This window comes from Apis laboriosa, unplaced genomic scaffold (genome assembly GCF_014066325.1).
Source record: "Apis laboriosa isolate Shangri-la unplaced genomic scaffold, ASM1406632v1 scaffold66_cov157, whole genome shotgun sequence".
Taxonomy (NCBI): domain Eukaryota; kingdom Metazoa; phylum Arthropoda; class Insecta; order Hymenoptera; family Apidae; genus Apis; species Apis laboriosa.
In genome coordinates, this window is record NW_025224076.1 from 143,554 (window position 1) to 161,441 (window position 17,888).

General features: G+C 45.5%; 1 protein-coding gene across 2 annotated transcripts in view; it reads left to right on the forward strand.

The window, feature by feature from the left end:
- Nucleotides 1-17,888, forward strand: part of LOC122718624 (myocardin-related transcription factor A-like) — a 153,613-nt gene that overhangs the window by 64,133 nt on the left and 71,592 nt on the right. For both annotated transcript variants that reach the window (XM_043943823.1, XM_043943825.1), the window contains exons 3-5: nt 6,530-6,630; nt 6,712-6,929; nt 8,308-8,495. In XM_043943823.1, coding sequence (XP_043799758.1) covers nt 8,414-8,495 — 82 coding nt within the window. In that variant the 5' untranslated portion in view covers nt 6,530-6,630; nt 6,712-6,929; nt 8,308-8,413. The remainder of the gene's footprint in view (nt 1-6,529; nt 6,631-6,711; nt 6,930-8,307; nt 8,496-17,888) is intronic.

The window sequence follows — 17,888 nt, forward strand, 5'->3', positions numbered from 1 at the left end:
GACATCTCCTCTAGAGCCACCCATCCACGACCATGATGATCCCTTCGTCGCAGCAGAAGCGAGCGATGAAAACTATCCAAATATCTCCAATCTTCGTAACTTTCATCTTATAATTCATCTCGATCGACGATCACATCTCCTCTCGAGCCACCCATCCACGACCATGATGATCCCTTCGTCGCGAGCAGCAGAAGCGAGCGATGAAAACTATCCATCGCCATATTTCTCCTGCTCCTTTAGCTTTATTGAGGAGGATGCGCAAGGCGGTGATGGGGTGCAGGGGTTGGCCATGGTATTGAATTCATCGGTGTACGCATTGTCGACAAGATATACGAAGCTCGGGGTTACGGGTTAAGTGGAGGCCGGTACCTCCGGTAAATAAGTCTCCTCCCCTCCCCGGCCCCCTTCGCGCTTGTATATATATTCGCGCGCCTTGTCCTGGCCGCGGTTACGCGTGTGGAAAGTGCAGCATAGGCCAGGCAAGGCGCTTTCGCAGGGCAATTTATAATCGTACCGGGTTCAATGGAACTTGGCCGAGTGTGGGACGGCCGAGAACAAAGGGACACCCCGTGGAAGCTCTCGAGGTGGCTCTCGAGGTAGTCCCCTCCCCCCTCCCTACCCACGACCACCATCGAGTCCTTAAGGCGAGCTTAATCGATGATTAGTTGCTCGGACGCCCCTTTCATTCCTTTGGGAGAGGTTGCTGTTTTGAAACGAAGTACGGAGTAACGAAGCAAAGGGTGAAGAGGATAAGGTAGGAGGGAACACAGGTGGACCAACCTCCTTTTTTCCCAACCTTTCGCTTCGAGGTTCAAGGTTCCATGGAAAGAAAATTTTCGCGAGTCGAATATTCCGCGGAATATTCTTCTTTCGGCGAATTTTATTGGAAGCGAAGCGATCGATAGAGAAGAAAAATTCGTGAGAATGGAAAGGAAATAAGAGAGAAAAGGAAAGGTGAATCATTCCGAGTACCCGGAAGCGAATTTATCCCGGATCGATCCCGTTTTGCTCTCGATTTGGCAGGCTACGCCCACGATGCATTCGAATAAAGAAAAAGAAAGAAAAAAAAAAAAGAAAATCCGCTTCATTAACGCCGCTGACTTTTGGACAAAGGATCGAACAAGGCCGGGTTAACGTTGGCCCTCGCCAAGAAAAGGGGATCCACTCCGTGCGTGGACATTGTTTGTACGTGAGTTACAGGAACGAGAGGCACAAAGCGCCGGTTTCAACCGACCTATGACCTCGCCTCTAATGAGCGGCAAAGCACGGCTATTGTGGCCAAGCCTTCTTCCCCACCGCGCCTCATTCGTTCCTCTCCTTCGAGTTCCTCACCCTTTCGCGATTATTTCGAAGGTACACGCCTGCCTTTTCAACGAGATATCTCGAATCGCGTTATTGCTATTGGAAAATCTGGTATGCGCTTCTAGTTTTAGCAAATTTATCCCTCGAAGGATTGAGAAAGATTACTCGTTCGAAGAATTGGGGGAAAATTAATTTACACGAATTATAGCGAGATCCACTTCATGAATATATTATGAAAAAAAATAAATAAATAAATTCGAGAATAATAATAATTTACTAATATACGAATAATGATATCTTTTTTAAATTATGTAGACAAATCCAATGCGAACTTGGACTATTTTATAATTTTGCAGCCACCAATAGGATATCTTTTTAAATTCAATTCGTGCAATTAAGTATAAATTCGCCAAATATCGCGAGATTATTTTTTAATCCAATAAACTAACGAACGAAATGAACGTTTATTGATCCAAATTCAATGATTCGCGGCGAGTATCATTCTCCTCGCCGCGAAACATTGTTTCGGCCGAGCAAACAAGCGTGAAAATAACAACACGTAGATCGATGGATCGATGCATCATTACTCGCACTCGGAGGAAGAAGTAAGATAGACGAACGGTATGAAAGAGAGAGAGAGAGAGAGGGTCCGTCATTCTGAACTGGGTCGATCTCGACGGTCTATAATCCAGCAATGCCGCCGACAAATGGAGTGCTAAATAATCTCTCGACGAGAGTGGAAAAACGAGCAATAGGCAGCGCACGAGTCCCGAAGAGGAGCGTCGTAATAAGTCATCGGAGGAGTGTATCGAGGAGACGATCCTTGGGACACGTATCTCTCGAGATCCGGTTCGTGGGGGCAATTTTTTAAATTGCCACAATTAATTCTCGAAATTACGAGCATTTTCTCTTCGAATGGACACGATTTTTCTCTCTCTCTCTCTCTCTCTCTCTCTCTCGAGAATCGCGTGATTCCAATATCCGAAATAATCGCCGATAATCGGTGGAAAGAAATTATTTTTTTAAGGATGTATCAACCTTAAATCTTGGAAAGAAGAATTTGTCCCAAGCCGAATCCAAGGATGATCGCGTTAAAACTACGATTTTTAAGACGAACTCTTACACTCTTTAATATAAATATATTACCAACGAATTATATAATTCCTTCCCAATATTATATAATCGAAAGAGGATGAGCAAATCGAACGAGATTCAAAAATATATGGCTATTTATCGCCACGAAGAAAATGCATCCCACTTCATCCCACGATTTCTAGATACCTTCCCAAACACCAATATATTTCAAAATATATATCCTCGTCCTGCCTATATCACGTTAAACCGAGAGAAGACGAAATTGGGCAAACGTAGGAGATTTTCCTCGATCGAGAACGAGGCAGGAAGAGCTGTGCGAGTCGGTTCCCCGAAAGGGCCGCGAGCCGGAGGGAAAAAAGGAGAGAAGAAAGGGGGAAGCGAAATCCCGAGGCAAAGCTTCTTCGGCCGTTCTTGTCGGCCAGCCAGACAGCAGCAAAGGGGAACACCCTGTACATGCCAACGACATTCCCGAAGTGCAGCGTGCAGTTTTTCGCGGCTACCAGCGCAGACCCTGACGAGAGAGTGACTCACGATGCAAGGGCGAACACGCACGTGCCCCTCCCCCTCTCCTCTCTCTCTCTCTCTCAAAATGCAACCTGTGCACGTGTACGATCCTTCTGTACAGGGTGTTTGTCGCGAATCGATCGCGCTTGGGGTGTAAAGGTTCGAGAACGAGGGGAATTAGGGGGAGTTTAAGGAAGAATCGATCGAGCGTTCGAAGGTGTTTCTGAAATTCGTTTCTTTTTTGGATTAATAAATTGAGAGAGGGAGTGGAGGATGAATTCGAAATTTGTTCGAAGATGTCGTTCGTCGTAATTTGAGGATAACGAGGGAAGGGGAAAGTGTTTGATTGGGATAGAAAAAGCGGGTCGGAAGAAATATGAATTACGTGAGAAGTAAGGATTATGCGTTTCGAAAAAATGATGCACCTGTTCAATCAATCGACCACCGAAATTGTCCAAATTAGAGTATAAAATATGATGAATACCTTTCGCTTCCTTGTAATTTTAAATCGAACATTTATTTTTTTATTTTTTAACCAGTCCATCACGATGCATAAAGAACTGGAGAAAAATAATATTATACGACGGCCGGATCTTAATGATCTCGAGAGAGAGATATTAAACCAAAAAATACCTAGCAACATGAAAAGTAATTAAACTTTGTCGTATCTTAATTACCTTAAAACTAAACCCTCTTCCCAACCGTTGGACTTAGATTTTTCCTTTCCTCTACAAAATTTGCGCGATTATCCAAAACGAAATTATTTAAAATAAACTCACGGAAAAAGAGTCTAACGGGTCAATGCAAGCGAAATCACGCCACCCAGTATAAAATGCACTCGAATTCGTGTGTACACTTATATATACTCGGGAGCATGTTCCTCCGGAGGACGGGTTCGTCAGTGTGCAAGTGGATCGAAGATCGAAGGATCTTCACGAGCGAGAAGAAGGAGAAAGAGAAGAAGAAGAAGAAGAAGAAGAAGAGGAAGAAGAAGAAGAAGAAGAAGAAGAAGAAGAAGAAGACAAACTAAGACGACTACGAGGACGAATGGGACGACGGGAAGCGGAGAGATGCTCCCTGGAGGAGGGGAGGGACAGAAAAGAAGAGGAGAGAAGCGCGAGATTTATTTGCCCGAATTTCGACTGGCGGCCGATGCCGTGCCCGCTTCCAAGGAATGCATTTCGCATTCGGGGTCTTCCACGGAATATGTTCTGCAAAGGGGTTGAGGTTTCTGCTTCGATCGGCTGAACCAGTCACCGAGGTTTGTTATTGTTTTCAGGGGGCCACGTTGACCGTTCTTGCGCTTGTCTCTCGCTAGTCGATCGTGTCGGCTTCCAGGATCTCGCAGATACCCTCCTCCTTTTTTTCTTTCCCTCCCTCCCCCCTTCTTCCTTCTCTCGCGAGGAACTAGTCGATCGTCCGTCCAGCGGTTGTTTCTGCGTGAAACCAGTAGCTGTTGGCAGAGGCTTATTCGGATGACGTATGGGCCACGATACGCGACGTAATTAGTATTCCATCCAACGAGATCTCCAAGAGATCCGTGTATCTCCCCGGAAAACCAGTTGGAAATACGCGAAACACGTATTCGTATTCGTAACTTTAAGCGTGGAATACTTCTCGCTTTCGCGTCGGGCGCCATTTCGTTTTTAATCGAATCCGATAAAATCCACTCTGTTACGTCAGACACGAAATCGGAACTAACAGATATCGGCGAATAAATTTTAACACGTAATTTTGAGAGATGGCAAAAAAAAGTATTCAAGCCTGAATACTTCAACTCGTAATAATTTTGATACAATTCACGACGAGCACGATTCTCGAAACGATCGGCAAAAGCCTCATCTTTATACTTTCCAACAAGACCACATAGAAATGCTCGATTCGTTCTCTCGAATGTTTCGAAATGTTTCCTTTGCCCCCTCCCCCCACGAGAGAAGGAACCGCGAAAAGTGTTTTCGATTAACCGAAAGGAGAGAGAGGTGCATTATATCGGGGAGGGGGATCGGTGATGTATCGTTTCCGATCTGGCTCCCCCCTCGAATCGGCGCTATTAGGCCGTTGCCATCGTGGTCGTCGCGGTTTTTATCCACCAACTCGGGAGGATTCCACGGGGCTTTGCGCTCGCGATTCGTGTCCCGTAAACGATGGCATGCACAGCGTTTAACTAATGTGCTCGAGGGGCCGCTCCAAAGATCGAATTGATCCACCAACCAAGTGGGGAGACTTAGAGATTTATGTCGACGAATGATTCACGGCGTGATTTACAGCGGATCGTCCCTCGCGCGCATACTGATTGACCATTTATTCCCGCTCGGCCCCTCGGCTTCATTGGGTTGAAAGGGTGAAATCTCCGATCTCAGGGTGACCACGATTCTCGCCAAAAGTGTTTCGAGGGGAGAGGAGGGGATTTATATATATATATATATAACACTTCCTGGTACGATCGAGGAGAAGAAATCAGTGACTCGAAGGAGGCGGGCTATTTAGGAAGATTTATGATCGTGGTAGTCTCCCTTTTGGTAGCCTCACCTTTCCTCGAGTATGAGTTAATCCGGAATCATCCTGTATTATTTTAAATTCTTTTTTCTTTGTTACTCGCTCTGATAGAAAAGAAGATCAGACCAGAGGAATGTAAAAATAAAACACAGTGTTGTCAATTTGTCAATCGACGATAGATAGCTTCGATGATAATACTTCAACAATTCGTCGATCACCCTTCCATTTTTAATTTTTTAATATCTGCAATTCTACCGTATCTCCCGAAGAACAAACACGCGAATCGTTTATCTGGTTAAAAATATTTTCCACGTAGCGAGGAAAATCCCTTTTGCTTCGAGAAATAATGGAGGGAACGGGTGGGGACAGCAGCCCTCGAACCCGTGTTTTCTGTCGGCGAGCCTCTGTTCCGAAAGTCCCGCGGGACCGTTCTTCCTCCTTTTTCCTCCTTTTCCCTCTTCTCTCTTCCCCGACCATCCCGATTCCGTGGCCTCGATCACGAAGGCAGGGCACGCGTCTCGGCCCGTCGTAGAATGTCGTCGTAACGAGGTGTTCCATTCCCCTTCCCCTCCCCACCCCCATCCCCTCCGAACGAAACGAAACCCGGCGCGGAGAGGGGGGGGGAGAGACAGATTTCTCCCGTCCTTCGTCTGCTCCGTGTCCAGAGGTGATCCCTTTGGAAGAAGGAGAGGAGGGGGGACGAACGTTTAAATTAGGCAGGGAATCCCGTGGAATCCGCGAAAGAAACCGGGGGGGCCGGCATTCCGTGAGGTTTTGATACGCCTTCGGGGCTATTGGTCGTCGGGGGTACCATTAGCCCTTATGCGGTGGGAATGACTCCTTGGGGCCCGAACCGGTCAGCCTTCGCGCGGTGGGTCGTAAACGGTTGCACGCTCTAAATCCTATATTTAATCGCCTCCCCTCGGGTTGATGGACGGGGTCGCCGATCCGAATTTTCGAAAAAATTGGCCTCCTGTTGGAGGAGAGAATTTTCGTCGTCGACGCTGTGACGACATCGAAATGGGGCGAAATGGGGAGGGTTCGATAAATTGGAAATCGTCTCGTTTCGATCGTTACAAGTTTACATACGTGTCTTTATGCGTATTATGTAAGAACGTTTTGACGGTTTCAGAGTCTGGCCACAGGTTGGACAGCGGCTCCCCGTTCTGGAGGATTCAGCTCGATCAGGATCTTCTGGACACCATCAGCGCGATATATCCGGAGTGGTTTAAGGTAAGCTGATCGTCCTTTCCTTTCGTGTCGATCGGCCGTCCTTGAACGATATAACGAGGTATGCGCTCCTCCCCCGTGCAGGACTATACCAACACCCGAGCCTCGACTTCCTCCTCGTCGAGTACTTCCGGTGTACAGTTGAACACCGAGGGCATCGTGGCGGCCGACACCAGCGCCGTTCTCGAGCACAAGGTCGTCAAAGGTGATAACAAGTCCAAGTCCAAGGCGAAGAAGGTGGACTGCTTGAAGGAGAAGGAAAGGGACAGGAAGGAGGGCAGGCGAGAATCCAAAGACGAGAGGTGATTATTTTTGAAACGAAACGTAGTCGTTCATCCAATACAATTATTAATTTTCACGTTAAAAATAGCGTCATAAGAATTAATATTAAGAAAACTTTCTCTCTCTCTCTCTCTCTCTCTCTCTCGCCGGTAACAATTTTATCAAAGGGTTGACAATCCTCTTATCTTGTCGCAGCCGTTTTATAAGAATGGCCCGGTTTTACGGTGTCCAACGGTTCGAGATTATCGTTGCAAGGAGCAAGGCGGTTTTCGCTCTTGGAACGCCGCGAGATAAAGCGTGTATCGATGTTATATCGCTGCTTATCGACCCCGGTAAATCATCTCGCGAACGTGAGAATATACTGGCCACGAGAAGATTCGCGGCAGTAAACGTAAATAACGGTTAATAAAGGCGGGAGATAGCGCGGGTCGTAACAAAGTTGCAGGAGAATTCGAAATTACCTCCGCGTACGTACGTGTCCCCCGATAAACTTTAATTGGCTACTTTTGTTACACCGTGGATCCGTGAGAAAAATCGGCGTCTGCACGGGTGCGGATACGCGTTTGTCACCGGCCCTCTTTCGCGATAAATTAAACGACGATGGCTGTTCACGCGATCTTTTGGGGAGTTGCGTGCCGATTTTTCTTTCGGCGACGGGAGGGAGGAGAGAATTTATGGTGGAAATTTCGTTGGTGGTGTTCTATAGCGAGTCGATATGCGTGCAATTTTTTAAATTTTTACCAAACGAGCGGGAAACGATTAAGAAGAAACTTGAGAATACGGTGTAAAGATTTATTACGCGAGAGGATAAATTGAACAACGAAGAGTAACCTACGACGATAATATTTCTTTCGAAGGAAATTATTCGAGAAGACGATGAATCGATTTGTAAAACGATTCTTATTCCAATTAGATATTCGCTCTTCACGATCGATATAAAATACAAGAGACTTTCCGAATAAAAACGACAATATCTATTAGAACCTCGAAGAAAGAGAGAGAGAGAAAGAGAGAAAGAGCTACCGATATATATCCCTCGATTTCTTGTCGAGAGTCAGAAGGGGTCAGTCGTTCGGCGATCGTCGCGAGAGAGAGGGGAGGGGAAGGGAGGGAGGAGAGCGAGTTTTCGTCGCTTTCTGATGAAAACGTTCCACTCGATTCCGTTCGAGTGTCGATTGATCCGTCATTCCTTCATCATCGGCAAAAACACGCGGGCTGAGGGGATGGGAGGGAGGATGGAGCCCAGCCTCGATTGACACTCGTTTTGCTCGCCTCTCCCTCTCCCCATCTCCTCTGCACGAGGAGACCAAGGATTCGATGGGTCCAAGTATCGACGCATCGACGTATGAAAGATTAATTCACAAAACGGCACGTTTTGCTCGTTTCTCGGACCCGCAGGGACGCTGGAAACGGTAAGAAAGGGACGAAGCCCTCGCCGCAGCAGGATAAAGCGGCGGACGTGGCAGGAAGGAAGGCCGCGGGTGTTCCAGGATCAGGCGCGGAGATGGCCGAGGGTAATCAGTCGCCGCCGAAGGCGGAGGTCGACGACTCGTCCCTTCAACACGCCATGGATCGCAACAAGGAATGTGAGTACATTTACATTTTATTGCTCCCTTTTTGCACGCTCCCCGTTGCCCTTGTCGCCGCGCTTTACGACCCTTAAAACGAGAACGCCGCGGCTTTAAGGCCCTCCCCTTCGCCGCTTCTTGTCCTCGCCTCGATCGTCCCCGTTTCGATCGCGAGCGACCGATTTTCTCCCAGCGATCCGCGCCGCCTCCGCCTCACAGACCCGTTTTTATCCACGGGTCGCGAGGCGGCCGATCCGCCACCGCTCGTAACGGAAGATCGACGCACGGCTAAAATTGTCAATTTCATCGAACGATATCGTATACCCTTTGCCTCGAATTAACGTTTTTCACGCTCGTGATATCGAAACTATCGAGGGAACCAATAGTGTCTCTGGTTCTGTATGTTTCGTTAATGAGGCGAAGAGGATCCTCTCCTTTCGAGTGGATTCATTCCACGAATGTTAATAAACAGTGAAACTATGTATATAGATATTTGTAAAAATTGAAAATATCAGTGTGGCTCGTGAAAGAGTCGCGATGTAATATTTATACAACGAAAGGATACTTCTAACTATTCGGTAACGTGAGTATATTTAACTTTTAATATCTCTTTTCGATTTCTCGCGTCTTATTTCTAAATTTCGAGAAGATTTATTACGAAATTTGAAAAATAAAATCCCAATTATTTCATCATCACGAATCTATTCGATAATTAACCCGGATGAGAAATCGAATTATTCCCGAGTCTGTTGACAACGAATGGCGATAAAAATATCAGTTAAAGCTTCCCGTTGCATCGCGGGCACGTACACGCCCCCGATCAATCTCGACTTCCAGCGTGCGCGGAGGAGGAAGTGCCGGTCTCGATGTCCGGAATAACCGATGAAAACGCCTAACGGTCCCCCGTGCGACGACGTTCGTTTCCGATCGGTGTCTCGAGTCCTCGGTTATTATGCGTGGCAGCCCGTAATCGCGCAACTGTGTTTGCGTCCGACACTCGAGGTTGCAGTTATCCCCTGGTATCCGCGGATGAAACCCTCGGCCGTTTTTAACAGTTCAACCGCCATTTTTGGAAATTATTAATGCAATCTTCTTACTTTAGGCCACTTTGAATGTAATTCTTGTTACGTGTCACTTTTTGTTCGTTCAAACTTTCTCTAATTTTGGGGTTTATATATATATGGAATTGGGGGTGAAATTCTTTATATTTTTTTTATAATGAGGTGATTATTGATTATTTAATCAACTGCTGCATTTGCCAGGGATTTGCAGTTCAAGATTCTATCATCTAGTTATTATTGATAGTATATCGATCGTAACTAACTTCACAAAATTCTTTTATTCGAGAAAAGAATTTCCCTTATTTTCACTGCAAGGAGGAGAGTTAGCAGAAGAAAGCCACGAGTTGAACGAGTTGTAAGATCGTGATCGTGGAACAATGAGATTGTTCAACGATAATTCATCGAGGCCGACGATGCACGCAACGATTCTTCAAGCAACGCGACGAGACGAGACGAGACGAGACAAGTGAAGAACGTGGCCGAAAATTGATTTCACCGGCCGGCAAACGAGCCGCGGCTGCTTTTTTTTTTGCCGCGTTCGAATACGTTATACCCCGCAGCACGCGAGCGATTCGAGTATACGACGGGATCGATCGACGTATAAATACGTCGAGGCGGAGACGCTCGCCCGCGACCCCCGCGGCGCGTTTGTTCCGCGCCCGATCCGCTTCTTCCCTGCGCTCGAATCGCAGCGCGTAACAGCGGGTAGGTAGAAAATGGTGGCCTCGTTAAAAGCCGCGGACCACCGGCCGCAAGCCCTTTTAGAACGTCATTTCGTCGCGTTTATCGGCCGCCTCTTTCCGCAATTACTTTTTGTGCCGAACCGAATCGAGCAACAGCCTTATACCTATACGTGACGACAGTGGCGTCGTCCACCTTATTTTTTTCCACCGACTCTCCGACGAAGCTTAGCTAAAAATATAGCAGCTAACGCCTAAATCACGTTGAAGAAGAAAAAACGCGAAGCTTGTAACATCCCTTATAAAATTAATTAAGCCGAATGCCTTTGAACCGACCCGATTTTAAATTCTCGCTTTACTTTTCGTATTCGCCAAACAACTACGCACATAACCTCTAGATAAGAACTAAAAATATGTTTTGGAGAAAAAAAACGCGAAGTTTGTAATATTATAAAGCTTATAATATCCCTTATAAAATTAATTAATCCAAATACTTCTGAACCGACTCGATTTTAAATTCTCACTTTACTTTTCGTATTCACCAAACAACTACGCACATAACCTCTAGATAAGAACTAAAAATATGTTTTGGAGAAAAAAGAAACGCGAAGCTTATAATATTATAAAACTTCTAATATCCCTTATAAAATTAATTAATCCGAGTACTTCTGAACCGACTCGATTTTAAATTCTCACTTTACTTTTCGTATTCGCCAAACAACTACGCACATAACCTCTGGATAAGAGATCGAGGAGATTTATTCAAAGAATCGGGACGGTTCTAAAAAATAACGAGGCATTCCGTGATCAAAGAGCAAAGGAAAACTATCTATTTAATTATCGCCTTCCGCGATTAAAATTTCATTCACTTTTCCCCCCTCCCCTTCCACCACACACGACACACGACACACAACACACGATACACACACACGCGCGAACTCTTTCGTTCCCTCTCTCTCTCTCTCTCTCTCCCCCCTCGACTCGAATTCTCGCCCCCTCGATCGGGGATAAAATCGGCGCTATGCGGAGTATCCAGAACACGGCGTTTCCCGGCGGTGAAAACTTGCTCCCCGGTGGGCAGCTGCCCCCGTAATTCCAACCTCGCTATTCAGGAGGAGAGGCACGAGTTGTACACCTGTACGTGTGTACGTGTGTACACGGTCAGATCCACTCCACCATCGGCAAAGGGGGAGAAGGAATCGCGCGCGTGAATATTCGCGTGGACAGGTAGGTGTATACGGTGCGCGCGGGTATAAATATACGGGGGACAGGAGGCGTGCCTATTTATAACGGTGATATCATCGACGATTACCTACGCTTTCGCGTGGACAATCGTAAATTCTGTTGGCAGAAGGGTGCGGGCCGATTTGAGACCGAGTATCCTTCTCTCTCTCTCTCTCTCTCTCTCTCTGTCTCGCTCCTTCATCCTGGACCCGGTATCTCTCTCTCTTTCTCGCGAATCTAAGTTGTCTCTCTTTCTCCGCGAGAACGCCATTATTATGTCCGTGCGGCTGGACCCGGGTGTGACTCAAAAAGACTTGGAGAGACGAGTTCGACGAGGGAACCGCGTGTAATTTAAGGTCGATTCGATGGTTCGATAGGCCTCGAACGTGGGCACGGTGGATCTTAATATAATAATATAATAAGATTGATATATAATGTATAAAATGTATAATGTATCTTAACGTATAAAATTTACCTCCATCGCGTTCCACGGTCGACGTTACACTGATTCGACCGTGATTCTACGCAATTCCTCGACTTTTGTTTCGTTCTTAAATGTTGTGTTTACATACGTTAACGTTTCGCAGAGATATAAGAAATGTTTTGATTTTCGAGTGTCGACGATTGTGAACGTGTTGTTATTATCGGATTATGTTATTCGAAGTATTTATACTACATTCCTTATATATATATATATAAGGACGCGTGTACTACAAAGTTTCATTATTTTCGTTCGAAAATAATTAATTCTTTGGTATTAAGCTCGTTCTCGTTTTAACCGTTATTAATCCTCTTGAAATTTCTCCTCTTTTTCCCTCCGCTAATAACACGGAGCACAACTGGTGTTCTGACAGGAGTAAGAGGCTCGTTACGACATTTTATCGCGTATGCCAAACATTGTGCCCATACGGTGCAATAATTTCGACATTCCGCGCTGTGGGGAACACGTTTCTTCCAAAAGAAAGAAGAAAAAAGGAAAGGAAAGAGAATTTCATCTCTTGTGGCGAACCGTCGAGGCGCCTCGAGATTCCACGCGGAATCGAAAATCCTTAAAAATTCCGAGAGGAAGCGGGTCGTGCGTGGATCATCTAACCAATTCGAACGATTCCGTGTTATCCGCGATTAAGACATTCGGTAATTTAAATAATCGAGGAACACGATGCGCAAGTGTAATTATCGGTCGTAGGGGTACGAAAGGGGTCAACGAAATTCGAAAACGAACAGGGGCCATAAAGATGCGCGTAGAGAGTTTCGTAATGGAAAATTATGTCAAAATTATACCGGGCGGCATGGGCCGAGAAAAGACCTCGTTTCCAGCCAGTGGCGAGCCGATAACCTCGAGACTTAACCGCGCTCGAGGAGCCGCTTAATGAGACATCTTCATTAATGAAACGTCCCACGCGACGAGCCTTATTTTCCATTATAACAGCGGTCCAGCTTGTTTTTGTCTTTGCCCGCTCACATGTGAGGAAAAGAAGAACTCGTGGCGGCCAACATTTTCACCGACCAAACGAATTTCGTAATGGCCGGCTAATTGGCCCCGCCGTCGATTAAAGCGATATCTCCTGGTTTCCTCTTAGGAAACCATCTTGTACGGCGAATCACGAAAATATTCGAATACTATTCACCCGTTTCGAAGAGGATTTCGATTGAAAGTATACATATATATATATCTCTTTTTGAATACAATTTTGCTTGCACGATTCGACGCGTTTTTCGTGAAAAATCCAATCCAATCCGATAATAGAATTGGCGATACCTTTGCTTTTTCTTACTCGTGTCTACATACGTGTCGATCTTTCGTTTAAATTAATTAAATAAAAAGCAGAATCGTAAATTTCTCGCCCCTTGACGGCCGTAAAAGCGGCTTTTACGGCCTCGTGCACGAGGGAACCGTGTCTAATGTAATCTCTCGTCCATACGAAGTGAAACCCTAGATTTCAAAGTTTAAGTTCCGCCGAAAGGGCGCGAATTATTCAGCGGATAATCGGAGAGGAGGCGCGTAGGCCGAGCCCGAGTCGTTACCTCTTGACCACGCGTTCAACTCGCCGATGGAGGCGACTCGGTTGACGATTTCACTTAGGACACTTCCCCGATGCTTCTCTCGAGTGCAAATTCTCTGTGTCCAACCCGTGTTCGATGATTACATGTCAAGTTTTTTCCATCATTAAATAGGAAAAAAATTTTATGTAGAAATAGAACTGTTGGTATCAATATCGAAGGAGTAATCGTTATCGTCGAATTAATATTTCTAAAGGCTCCATCTATTCTTGGCAATACAAGATTCATATATATATATATATACACACACACATTTATTCTTACATTTATTCTTTCGTTCCTTAAAAATTCCCCGATTCGCTGTACGACTGCAACTAATCCTTCTCCCTCCGCATTCCCGCCGAACAACTTTTTGATAAAATTATCCAACGTGAAAAGTGGAACACACGGTGCACGTTACACGTGTACAACTCAAACTTACTCGAATTTTAACGAGTCCCTCTTAACTTATCGCCATTCCATTTCGAGACGGTTGATTTACCACGCGCCGCCACGACAGGGATCCTTGATTCTCTGAAAAGATTCTTCCATCCGCGCGAATTCCGATCGCAGAAAAGACGACGCGGCCAGAAAGACGAGGAGGAGAAGAAGGAGGCTCTCATAATCCGACACGTGTCGGGCATAAATTGGGGCGGCGATCGATTTCTCGGATCGGAGAAATAGTTCCGTTCTATCTAATTTATCGCGCGTGCACTCTCGAATTAACTTGGAACGCGAATAGAGATAACCAATCGGCCCCCACTGCTCCACAATTCATACGATAGCGCGAAAAATAGCGGGGAAAAATCGGAGGCGGACACGTTTCGCCGGCCTGTACAGGGTGGACCACTTCGAACGGACTCTTTCGTTACATTCGATCGGGATTTGGAGTTGGAGAGTGGAAATGTTTGAAGTAGATTCGGAATAAGTTTTTCTGATTCACGTATCCAATACAGGATTCAATCTCTGTAATATCTTGCAATTGTCTCGTATATATATTTATTCGAAAACGTTGATTGTTCGATTCTCTGATTCCTTTCGTTTCGAACTTACGTCGACGAGATAATCCTTTCTTTCGCCTTAAATCCATAACCGTTTAGAATCGTTTAAAATTTTTTATCATCTATTTCTTCTTATCTTACCTTTTTTCTCAACAAATTCGATTACAACGCCTATATTATATATATAATAATAATAATAAAAATTTCCATCCAATCCCTATCCACTCTTATATTCTCGTCCAAAAAACGAAAGATTAATCGATTCCACGAGCGTATACGTCGCTCGAGTTCCCGGCCGTGATATCGGCGCGGGCCGCTTTCCATCGGTTTCGTAACATCAGCGTTTTGATAATATTACGCCGATTTTTCACGCCTGCCACCTCGAGGGATCGATCCCCGCGTCATACTTATAAATAAATCGCGCGCGTTATCGTTGCATATTCATACCCATCGACGTGGCTCCGGGTCCACCGTGGGCGAACCGGATCGAGATATGTCGAATCGGAGCCACGGCTGAAAGTATCGCATTGAAATCGCCGCGTATATATATATATATATATATACATATACGTGTATACACACAGCGGCCTGCCGCCTCGTCACCGTTAAAAATCCTTGCGACCGAGCCGAGTGCGTGTGCATTCGTGGCTCGCGCGAGAAAGAAAAAAGAAAGGAAGGGAAGAGAGAGGGAAAGAGACGCGCACACCTAGCGATGCTTACGCGCACGGCCCACGCACGTAACACGGTGTTTTATAATGGACCGGCGACGAGCCACGTGCCAATCCACCGACAATCGCGCCGACTATTTTCTCTCCTCGACTTTCCTACGATTCCGAGAGAGGGTAACGGAGGTGGAGATGATGGGACGGCGGACTACGTGGGAGTAGGCAGTTGCGAAAGATTCGAATCTTTCTTAACATTGAAACTGTTACGGTTTATTACGGGTTTGTGCTTGTTTCTATTCGTATAACACACTTGTTTCGAAACCGTGAAACGATTACGCTTTAGATAGTTTCAACGACGCTTTGTCGATTGTCGAGTAATTGAAAATTGGAAAGTGAAACTTGGTTGTACTCGACTCGGATTCGAAATTATCGAAACACTTGATTTCGTGGTGTTAAGAGTAGTATTAGAAATATTAATAGTACTTTCCACGCAATGGACTCGAAAAATGAGCTAAATCCTTTTCTTATTTGAACAAGTTGTAAATGGTGAGTACGTGGCTCGATGATGTGTTACATATTCCCGATAAAATTTATTAAAACTCTTTAAAGATCGTTTAATTCGAGACAAGTGTTTAAAAACTCGTTAAACTTCGCTGATGTCTGGTCAATTTTCGAGAGGTTTTGATAAACGATATCGACCGGATTTCTTCGTAACTGACGTTGGATAGAGAGAACTCCAACCGTGAATTCGGTTTATACGAACGAGCTGTTTGCAATTCATACGTATGGTTAGACATTTTGATCGATTTGGTGAACGTTATTATGTAAATTAACATATTGATTTTAAACGAATTCGATCTTATTCGAAAATTTTCTTTCGTTTAAACTTGAAACTTTGTGTATATCGATCAACATATAATTTTCCATCTAAATAAGTTAAATATTTTCGTCCACTCTCCCTCTCCCTTCCTCCCTCTCTCTCTCTCTCTTTCTCTTTCTTTCTTTCTCTTTCTCTTTCTTTCGATCGAAATATAATAGTAGTAGATTAGAATCGGACAAGCGGTAGGAATTCGTGCATCGAAAGGAGGCACGTTGAATTGAAATTCAACAGCCACTGCGACGGGAGAACACATTGACACGGGAGGAAGGAAGTGACGATCGTTGGTATTCATCAAGGCTGCCCGATCGGGCTGGCTGGGAAAGAAGGAAGGAGGGGGCTTTGGAGAGGGATCTTCGAGAGAGCCAAAGAACTCCGTTGACCGAGTGGTGACGACGCTTAGAATCGTTTCTTAGACCGACGCCCACGCGCGACGAATTGAACGGGACACCGGTCTCTTCCTTCCGCGCGCGTTCGTGCCAGGGAACGACGCCTAATCTCGATGGCGTCGAGAGAAGGATTGTTGACGACGATATCGATTTTATATATCTCTTTCGCTCTCATCTAATCTCCGCTAAAGTTTCGATTTTAAACCGAGTTCTCTCGATCCGAGAACAGGAAATGGAATGCACGAAAATAATCGTAAATCAAATGCGATCGCGTAACGTTCGATGCAATTTCTCTGAGAGATCTCTCACGGGTCGGTTTCGTCATGTGTCGAGGATAGACGAGAGAGAGAGAGAGAGAGAGGGTAGAAAGGCCGGACGCGGGACAATTCCACGGCCCACGCGTCATTGTGGTCGCGGCAAATCGGTCGGCCACCTGGCCCGATGCAGCGTGTCACGGAGCCGCGCGCTGGCCTTCTCTTTTTCCTCTCGTTGTCTCTGTTGCACCGGTCCGTGCCGACTTCCATCGCCGCTGTTATTAGACGTTATCGTAACTCCGAACACCTGACGAGGACTGGCTACCTGGAAATATTGTCATTCCCAACGCGAGGCCCGTAACGAGCCGCCTATCCTTCTAACCGGCGCGGATTCATCTCTCGCAAGGATCTCTTTTATTCGATTTTATCGTGATATATATATATATAGAGAGAGAGAGAGAGAGAGAGAGGAAGAGACGAAATGCCGCCACGTTGCCATCTGGCTTGGAAGAAATATTCAATTTTGTTTCCGATTTTATAAATATATAAATTCATTTGAAAAATTGAAGCTACATTATTGCTTTTTCCTTTTTTTATTTAAATGATGTGCATCGAGAAAGTAATTACTTGTTAAAACGACGTTTATATTACGTTTATCATACGTTTGTGTATTATATTAAAGTAACTTCAATTGTGAAGAAACTAGTTGAAAAGGTTATTAATAATAATTAATCGTAAATTCTAATAACCTTGTCCTTCTAATAATCCCATCATAGGCTTGCCTCTCCATCATCCGCATTCCATTTTCTCTTTTAACAACGTTTAGAGTTACGTAGAGAGAGGGAGAATGAAACCTCGTTGAAAACCATTCGTCCTTAGTTTCTATAATAGAAAATCGATCGATTCGATTACAAACCAGTGTCTTCCACGAAGTGGAAAATTTCGCGATCAAACTGTACAAAGCTCGGCCAACGGTTCAAGGTCTAGCCGTCTCGCCATATAATAGTGAAAAACTTCATAATTGGCCGTATACGGTCAGCTTCCCTTAGTGGGCCAGAGAGGCGATCCAAGGATCACGCGTCGATCCATAATCGCGCTGGATCCGCTGTTTCCGGGCCTCGAGACACGCGGAAACGCGGTAGGCCGCGTCACGAGTATGGCCATTGGACGGGGGCAGAGGGGGGAGGAGGAAACAAAAGGCATTGATCCTGAGCGCGCTC